Source organism: Urocitellus parryii, chromosome 4 (assembly GCF_045843805.1).
Source record: "Urocitellus parryii isolate mUroPar1 chromosome 4, mUroPar1.hap1, whole genome shotgun sequence".
Classification (NCBI taxonomy): domain Eukaryota; kingdom Metazoa; phylum Chordata; class Mammalia; order Rodentia; family Sciuridae; genus Urocitellus; species Urocitellus parryii.
In genome coordinates this window covers 5,186,248-5,195,493 of record NC_135534.1, presented here as the reverse complement: position 1 = coordinate 5,195,493, position 9,246 = coordinate 5,186,248, and the positions used below count along the sequence as shown (strand labels likewise).

Below are 9,246 nucleotides of genomic sequence, written 5' to 3'. Positions count from 1 at the left end.
CATGAATCTGTCGAGCACCTGCGGTGTGTCAGGCCTCGGACAAGGGAAGGGATGTCTGAGTAGATACAGTGAAAATCAAGAGGCTCCATTGAGATACTTTCCCGAGTCAAGCGCAGGAACCTGGGGACATCTACCCTGCCTGCTCCAAGGTCACTGCCTGCTGCATAATTCTCTCTATTGGCATAGCAAAGAGACAGACAGTGCTGTAGTAGACAGGATTAATGCTTTATTAATGATCATCTACATTCACACCATGCATTTCTAAGATTTACATCCAAGAGCACATTGTATTTACACGCAGTGGACAGATCAGGATAACCAATTTAAACCATGGCTGTGTTACGACTCTAGTTTGTTCCAAATTAAATTAGATACATAATACTCTCACCTCCCCCTTTTGACATGTACAATAAAAACCCACTCTTCCTCTTTTTAAGGAATATAAAATTGCATTGATAACTGCACACTGATTAGCAACAAATACATCTGAAACATATAAAACCTGAGAGATAAGCCCAAGTGCTAACACGTCCACACTCGGATTCCTGTGTGGACACATGGAAACGACTGCTCAGTGGTCACCAGCACACTACCTGGGTGACTCTGGAGGAGCTCCCGTGGCTGCTGCCTGCTGGCTGTGAGCTCCACAGCCCTGGGCAGGGGCAATTTCCCCCAGACCCACTGAATACCACAGAATGGGGCTTTGTTTACTGTAATAGTTTACTGTTCTTGTTTTTGCCTTTTGTTGACATTCCTTCTTGATTTTAATAGGAAAGGATCTTTGGCCCATGGAGGTGGGATTTCTACATTACAAAACACACAGAAGTAAGACATGCACATGTCGGGCAAGTGCTCTGTCTGGGCAACTGCCCAGCCCTTGCTCTTTGTCACTGGAGTGCAGAAGCAGGAAGGGGGAGCCCGGCAAGGATAAAGTGGTCAGAAAAATAAATACACGATGTAAAAAATGGACCGCGAAGCTCGTGGCGACAGACCAGAGGCAGCGGGATGTCCCCATGATGCTTTGCATCTGCACTCAATACTGAGGATGACCGAGGGCACAAGTGCTCCGGGATCAAGCAGGCGCTTCCGGTGAAGGCACTCCTACCCGAAGGTCAGGCTGTGAACCTAGCACCCACCACTGGGCCACTCTGGTCTCTCATCAAAGTGACCCGGACTGCTGTTCCAGCCCCCTCGGGCTCCTTTGGAAATGAGGTCGGGTCTTCTCTCCGACCAGGGGGGATGAGAAGGCAATCCCACTGGGGTCCCAGATCAGGAGTCCTGACGAGGGAGGTGTTGCCCTGCCCTCCCCTCCCCAGGTTCTGCTCCCTTTGCAGTGGCACCGTCTCGCCAGCAGGGGGAGCAGGACGCGTGAGGCTGGCACCAGGCCTCATTCTCAGCTACCATCTGACCATCCATCCCTGTTATTCTGTTGCCTGATCATGGCAGGAAGGACACCCATGAGGGGAACCCGGCATGGTTGCTCCCAAGAGGGAGTTGGTCCTCTGGGGTAGGGACACTGCAGCACTGACCTGGGGTCCTCTGCGCCCAGCATATTGAGGAAGGTGCCACATCCCCACAAGTTCACCCAGACTCCCAATCCCCACCCACCCCCAGAGGGCCTCCCACTTTAAGGCACTGGGTTCTGGAGACTTGAAAGGTCAGTAACACTAAGGAGGCTGCATGGGTCAAACACAGAGATGCAAACACAGACCAGCAACCCAGACAGGACAGTTACCCACAGTGACAAAGCCGATCCCCCAAGCGTGGGTTCTAGTTAGTGCGTGACCGTGTTAGCTGCAACTGTTACCACTGCCGACCTGAACCACACATTTCCTTTTCACAAATCAAATGTCTGAACTGCTGTGATGACGCTGAACGCCTTAAGGACCGGGTCCTGGGTCACCCCGAGGGGCATGGTTCCATTTCTCAAGTGTGTGAAGTGCTACCCACTCCCCCTCCACCCACCCAGTGGCGTCTGAGTCCCTTAATAAGTACCAGCTGCGGCACAGGCTCTGGGGACACGTGGACCCTTCCTGAAGCCAGGACCTGGGGACAGTGGGTTACGCTTCACGTGGTGCCACCCGCCATGCTGGGGAAACAAAGCAACAAAACCTTTTTTGGAAGGAAAATTTCTGAGTTTTCTAAGAGCAATTTTCGTCCTGAACTACGACCAGGATTAATCCTATTCTTCGTTTGGTTTGTGGAGAGGAGTCCACGTTCCTCCAGGGTGGCCCGAGGGGCTACTTCTTGGAGTTCACCGTGAGCCTGAACAGGGCGATGATGTCTGCCATGGCTTGCTTCAGGTGTCTCCCAAAGCGGTGGGAATCCTTGGGTTTGAAAGCAGAAAGCAAACCACATCAAGACGAAGAACCCCCTGCACACACTTCAAGTCTTCACGTCTCTCAAATTCCTTTCTGCCAGTCCCTGAGCTGAGCCAGGGAAGGCCTGGAGCTGCGGTGGGTGCAGCCTGAGGCTTCCTGGAGTCCACACTCCCGTGAAGAACACAGTGCCCCTCTCCACCGCCAGCCAGCCTGCTGGAGGACGCCTCCTGGGCACCTGTTTGGCTCTGGCCTCCAGGACGTGAACTCGTAGCTGGCCTGCCCTACCAAAACTGTCCACCTGCAGCCGCCACCCACGAAACCCAGTGAAAAATGTGATTTAAAGCCAGGTGAGGTGGTGCACGCCTGTCATCCCAGCAGCTCCGGAGGCTGAGACAAGAGGGTCGAAAGTTTGAGGCCAGCCTCATCAACTTAGCAAGGTCCTATGCAGCTGGGTGAGGCCCTGCCTCAAAACAATGAATAATAAATAAAAAGGGCGGGGGATGTGGCTCAGTGGTCAAGTGCCCCTGGATTTAATCCCTGTTCCACACCCCCCCAAAAAAGTGCTTTGAAAGCCAGACAGGCAGATGTTCTGGAAGAAGTAAAGGAGGGGGCAAAGGGGCCAGACCCAGGGCCACGGCCTCTGCCACCAACCACAGCACAGGAGAAGCTGGGTGTGAGCGGAAGCCGGTGCTCCCCAGAGGGGACTGCTGGGCCGGGATGGCACTTGGTGGCAGCGCTCTGGACATTAATGTCCCACTCTGGAGAATGACCAGCCCCAAGCTACAGAGGGATGCCAGCTTTTTGGAAGCCTCAGATGTCTCACGGCAATGAAAACCCAATGGTCAGTTACACCGGGCGCCCAGAGAGGGCCACGGAGACGTGCAGAGCCGCAGGGGCCCAGCTGCTGAGGGGCTGACCTCAGAGAGGGACTCCGAGGGAGGGGCTTTCCCACGGGACAGGGGTCGAAGGCGCTTTCTTGTACCAGAAATCTATTCGTCTTCAGGGATGCCACTCTGTGGTCATGCCAACAACAGTCGCAGCATCTCCCCTCCACCCTGTTTCCTGTTTCCTGATAAACTTTAACATTAGTAGTAAATTCCTCTTATTTCAGTAAAAAAAAAAAAAGTCAGTGAACACGGCCTTCTGTGGGGCCGCGCGGAGCGTGGAGAGGAGACTCTGAACGAGGAGAGACGGGCCCGGGAGGAAGGCGGCCTCGGCCCCACAGGTTAAGAGAACCTGAAACCCACTCACACAACACCCGGCCCGATAAACAGGCCACCGAGTCGGGGAGAGTGGTGAAGAGGGACGCGCTCCCACTCCCTCCCTCGGCACTCACCGTCTCGGGGCTGGAGAGCTTGGAGGAGACGTGGAAGTGGATGAAGTTCTCTCCCACGATGATGTAGGACACGCCGTAGCCATCGTCGGCCACCTGCAGGACAGAGCGGACGGAGCAGCGTGAGCGAGGGCCTCCTCACAGTCCAGCCAAGACGGCCACAGCTGCCCGGGGCCGCGGACTCCTGCAGAGGTGATCGGGGACCAGGGCCGCAGGACCGAGGCGGGCTGGAGGGTGGCGGAGGCCGGGCAAGTCCCTCCCTTTCCATCAGTGACACCTGGGGCTGCACCTACCGGCCCAAAGCCCCCTCCACTGGACACGTATTCTGGGTTCTTCTCCAGGTCAAAGAGCTCCACCTGCTGCTGAGGGGTCTGGCTGGTGGACAGTCGCCAGGGCTCAGATAAAACCTGGGGAGGGAAACAAGGAGATGTCCAGGGGACGCCGTCCAAAGCCTGTCCTCACACCTCCGGAGGGAAGGCAGGAGACCTGCTCTGCTGGCCCATAGACTCTCTGGACACTGGAGGCCTACGTTCTGAAGGCGGTGTGGCCTAGGCAGTGTCTCCCCGACAGGACGCAGGGTGGGGGCGGCCCTGGACTGGGCAGGGGTCACCAGCCAGCGGCCCAGACAGAAGTGGCAGAGTCTTGAAAGATCTAGAATGGGGGAGTGCTGTCAGATCAGTACCAGCTCCCAAGAGCTGAAGGGTACACCTTCAGGGGTTTTTTAAGCTAGTTGTTAAATACAAGCCACTGCTAAAAAATTAAATTTTACAGCTGGGTACAGTAGTGCAGGTCTGTAATCCCAGAGGCTCAGAAGGCCAAGGCAGGAGGATAGTAAGTTTGAGGCCAGCCTCAGCAACTTGGTAAGATCCTGTCTCAAAACATAAAAAGGAAAAAAATAAAATAAATAAAAGTTTAACAAATAAGGCCAGAAAAAAATAAACAAAATAAAAAGGACTGAGGATGTGGCTCCATGGTCAAGCACCAATCCCCAGTGCAAAAAAAATAAATAAATTTTACAAATTTTCAATTAAAGAAATCCTACTAAGGACCAAGGTGACAGACCCTCAGCTCCCGCTGTCACGTGTTTTCCTGTGATCTGGCTCTGAGGGTGTTCCCATCTATTAAGTCAGGAAGGTAAATCCGATAGCAAAGCAAGTTGCAAGGTTTTGGAACTGTGGTGACTGTCCCCTTGTGTGACAGCCGTACCCTGGGCCCAATCTGCCGTTCCGATGTGCAAGGCTGCACTGGTCACTAGGCGAGCTGCCCTGGGGGCGACTTACTTCCTTAAGGAAAGGGGAGTCCACGGCGAGGTATCTGGACACCACGTAGAGGCAGAAGAGGTGGCGGTCGATGCCAGCGCCCGTCATGGCCAGGCGGTACAGGTGCTGGTGCTTCTCGGAGGCCACCTTGAACAGCCTAAGCCTGTGCTCCACCTAGGCAGCAAAGGCAGCAAGGAGGGGCATCCATGTCTCCGGCAAGCAACCTGGATCTGCGTTTCCAACACTGCCACCTCCCTCCAGGGGTCAGCGGGCAGCTGTGGGCACCTGCTGCTCTGAGCCAGGGCTGGTGGTGGCCTAGGCGTCCCGCTGGAGCTCCACTGACCACACCCCCCCAGATTCCCGCCTGGAGAGGGCTGTGGGGTGGGGGTGGGCAGCCTCCCAGAGCCCACCCGCAACATCTCCTGCCACACAACGAGATCACCAAGGGGGCGCTGGCTGTGAGTGCCCACTGTCAGAGGGCACTGTCCCCCAGGTCACCCTGGGTCTGGCCAATGATGCTGCTAAAATGGCACTTCTGGGACCTTTGGATCTGACCCAAAAGGGCCACTGCAGGTTCTTCTGGGCTCTGCGATGGAAGCCACAGGAGCAGGCTCATGCGACACCCTCGCCCGGGGTCTGGCCCCACCTCACCGCAGGGCCTCCCTGCCAGGCTCGCCTTGAAGGCGTCCAGGGACGGCTGGAGCCCCTGCCCGACACCACTGGTGGGGTCCCCTCCGTCCATCCATCAGAGGTAAGCACCTGCGCTGTGGGGCCAAGGGCCTGGGCACAGAGCTGACCGTGGCCCCTAGCTCTCCGGGCCCAGCAGTCGGCTGAGTTCCCAGGGGCCTGTCGCTGTCTCTGAGGAGGGACGGGTGACGCCTCACTGGGCTGCTGTCGGGGCTGCAGGAGGTGCCACTCAGAACCCCAGCCCCCACCTGGCACGTGGCTCCCAGGGCCGTGGGCTCTAGTGACAGCTCCAGCTGGCTCCCCGCATCCCCCTGCTCCTCCGCCTGTCTCAGGCCACTCTAATCATCTCTAGCTGTGTGTGACAGAAGCTCTGTGTGCGCCTGTTGTCACCTCTTAGGACTTCCTGCTCCCCCAGGAGGGGGAGGGAAGGAGAGGCGGGGAGGGGATCAGTGTGTGGAGGGGACAGGCTGTGCCTGGGCGCTGTGTCCCCAGGCAGGCCTGCAGGGCACCGCGTTCCCGGCACAGCCCCTTACCGTCTGGCTGGGGTCCATCATGGCCAGCACGAAGTTGCAGGACTCTGTGGTGCAGGAGCGCACGGTCTCTGTCCTGCCCTCTCGGAACAGCCGGGTCATGGAGGCCTCGTATGTGAGGCAGAACTTGCCCATGTCCTGGGGAAGGAGAGCACCTTGTACCAGGGGGTGTGGCGGGGGGCGGGGCGCAGGGAGTGGGTGCAGCGGGCTGTGTGGCTTTGCAAGGGCTGGAAGGAAATGAGGGCCAGCTGCCCAGGTTTCCACTCCATGATGTGACTGGTGCTGTGACCTCTACTCAAGTCCCCGTGCTGACCCAACCACGCGCGGATGCTCAGGGAGGGACTAGGACAGGATCTGCAGGCAACGTCAGAAGTGCTGCAGGGACTCAGTGCCCTGGGGCTGGGGGACAGTGGGAAGGGTCCGGGAGGGGGAGGGAGCAGGGGAGGGAGGACGGCAGGAGGACAGGAGGGCAGGCCTGGAGTCTGGAGCTGGAGCCACAGCAGTGCCCGGGGCTGGCACAGAGGGCCCTGGAAAGCTCCTCCTCTGGATGAAACACCAAGGGTCACCCCCTGGCAGTCTGGGGGAGGGGCTGCTGGCAGGTAGAGGTGAGGAACGGCACTGGGGGCAGGGGACAGTGGTCTCCAGGGCCTCTGCAGCCAGCTGGTGCCTCCCCAGGAGGCAGAGTGTGGGGCTGGGCTGCTGGTGCCCCCAGGCCAGCTCCGAGACCACAGGACTCAACAGGAGGCAGTTGGTGACCGTCATCCTGGCATCACAGTGCCTTGGCACTGGCCCTGGTGGCCCCAGGGTGACAGACCAATGCATCTCCAGAGGCCAGCAGGGGACAGGTGGACACTGGGGGATGCACCTGGGCAGGGTGGGGGGCAAAGGAGCTGCACTTTCATGCAGAGATCCAGACCCTCAAGTGACCCTGCCTGTGTGTGGCCACCACCCGGCTGGCAGAAGGTCGTGCTGGGACGCAGCAAGTCTCAAACTCGAGCAGCATGAAGCACGGGGCCCACCAGCACAGCCCCGCTGCGTCTCCTGGGGACTGGAGACCCCTGGAGGGCCCACCATCTGGACATGTGCCCAGACAGAGGCAGGTCAGAGCCCAGGGAGACCTGGGCCCAGGGCCCAGCATGGCAGCCGCCCCCATCCTGGGGCACCGGCTCCCATCAGTCCCCCATCTACAGCAAGAAAGCGAGTGGCCCCGGGTGAGGGGTGCAGCCTGAGCACCGCCACACACACACACACACACACACACACACACACACACACACACACATGCTGCCCAGCCCGAGTGTCCTCCAGGAAGGGGCCAAGTGCCCTCAAGGCCCTGTGATGAGCCACCAGCCTGGCACTCGCTTCTTTCCTCCGTGGGTCATCAGATCCCCCTGGCTGTGGGGGTCCCATGTTGTGCCCTGGGAAGCAGGAGGTCCCAGGTTTTACCAGGCTCCTGACCTCAGGCCACTGCAAGGGCTTGGAACAGAGGGGGGCGGGGGCGGGGCGGGGCGAGAACTGGCCTGAATCGTCCAACAGGGTGACCGCGAGATGCGTGAGGTGCAGAACCCCCCAGCGCAGACTTTAAATGTGAGAATAGCTGGAGGGCCCCACGTTGCACCTAAACAGGGTCATCTAAGCTGGAGGAGGATGCGCACACCTGTAACCCCAGTTTCTCAGGAGGTGGAGGCAGGAGGATTGCAAGTTTGAGGCCAGGCTGGGCAACTTAGTGAGACTCTGTCCCCAGATAAAACCCCCCAAATCAAAACAACAAAAACAAATAAAACTTAAAATGGGGGCTGGGGATGTGGCTCAAGCGGTAGTGCGCTCGCTTGGCATGCGTGCGGCCCGGGTTCGATCCTCAGCACCACATACAAAGATGTTGTGTCCGCCGATAACTAAATAAATAAATAAATATTAAAAATTAAAAAAAAAAATTAAAAAAAACTTAAAACGGTCATCTAAAAACACTCTCGGCAGGTGCACCGGTGGGCAGGGGGCCCGGCTTCGGACCCATCAGAGTGCCCACTGAGCCGGTGGCAGCCAGCGCCCAGGGAGGGCTGCGGGCACCAGGACCACACCTGCAGTTCCTGAGAAGCAGCTCGCAGGTGGACGTCTGCAGACACTGACTCACGGGGCCTGAGGACAGGCCAGCGGGCCCCACAGCAGGAGGCTTCACCTGGCTGCGCGGCGCTGGGCCCAGGAGACCCTGCAGCTCTGGGCTGGAACGGCGACCTGCCGGGGTCCTGGCTCAGGTGCTCCATGCGCTCACTGCAGCCGCCTCCTCTGTGGAGGCACATCCTGGCCCTGGGGGTATTCTGGCCAGCTGGACTGACAACAGCCTGCCCCAGGAGAGAACACTGCAGCAGGGGAGATGACCATGGACCAGCAAGCATCTGCCACCTCATGGATGTCAGTGACAACCGGGCCGGCTGGGCCCCCAGGCTGGTGACAGTGCTCCACGTGCAACCTCGGAAGGCCCATAGCCCAGGACGAGGGTGACATGCAGCACTGTCCTCGTTCTAGAGGGACCTCTAAGCGGGAAAGGTCTGAGTGAGACGGGTGCCTGCTCTGGACTGGCAGATCGGTTTCCCGCTTCGCTTGGTGGCCTCGGAGATGCCTCCAGGGACTGGCCTCGCCTATCTGGCTGGACGGTGGGGCTTCTTTTCATTCTTTATTTTTTGGTCTGGAAATCGAACCTAGGGGAGCTCCGCTCCACCTGACAACTCCAGCTGTTTTTTTCTTTTTGAGACGGGGTCTAACTGAGTTGCCCAAGAGGGCCTCAATCTTGCCATCCTCCTGCCTCACATCTCCTAAGTCCCTGGGACTAGGGCACCGCCGGGCCTAGCCTGCCCAGGACCCTGGCACAGTCCTGTCTGCTTCACAAACCGAGCCTGGGGCCCCGGGTCTTCGTCTCTGGTTTCCACTCTGCTTCCCGCCTGGCTTCGGTATTCGTGACGCTGACCCTGGTCTGATTCTGCACTAGGCCTGTTTACCGAGTGCGCTGCTTAACCGTGAAAGTTTCCTGTCTTCTGGAGTCACAGATGACCCTCCCCTCGATCATCCTGTCAGCTGCTGGCCTTGACAGGGGCTCCACATCTTCTCCTCGAGGCAACAGC

General features: G+C 58.3%; 1 protein-coding gene across 2 annotated transcripts in view; it reads right to left on the bottom strand.

Annotated features, from left to right (window-relative positions):
• Positions 1-209: 209 nt before the first annotated feature.
• The window catches only part of Cpt1a (carnitine palmitoyltransferase 1A), a 49,171-nt gene continuing 40,134 nt past the window's right edge, over positions 210-9,246 (bottom strand). For both annotated transcript variants that reach the window (XM_026396424.2, XM_026396425.2), the window contains exons 15-19: positions 6,134-6,268; positions 4,935-5,087; positions 3,948-4,061; positions 3,658-3,750; positions 210-2,327 (exon numbers count right to left, since the gene is read on the bottom strand). In XM_026396424.2, the coding sequence (XP_026252209.1) occupies positions 2,241-2,327; positions 3,658-3,750; positions 3,948-4,061; positions 4,935-5,087; positions 6,134-6,268 (582 nt within the window). In that variant the 3' untranslated portion in view covers positions 210-2,240. The remainder of the gene's footprint in view (positions 2,328-3,657; positions 3,751-3,947; positions 4,062-4,934; positions 5,088-6,133; positions 6,269-9,246) is intronic.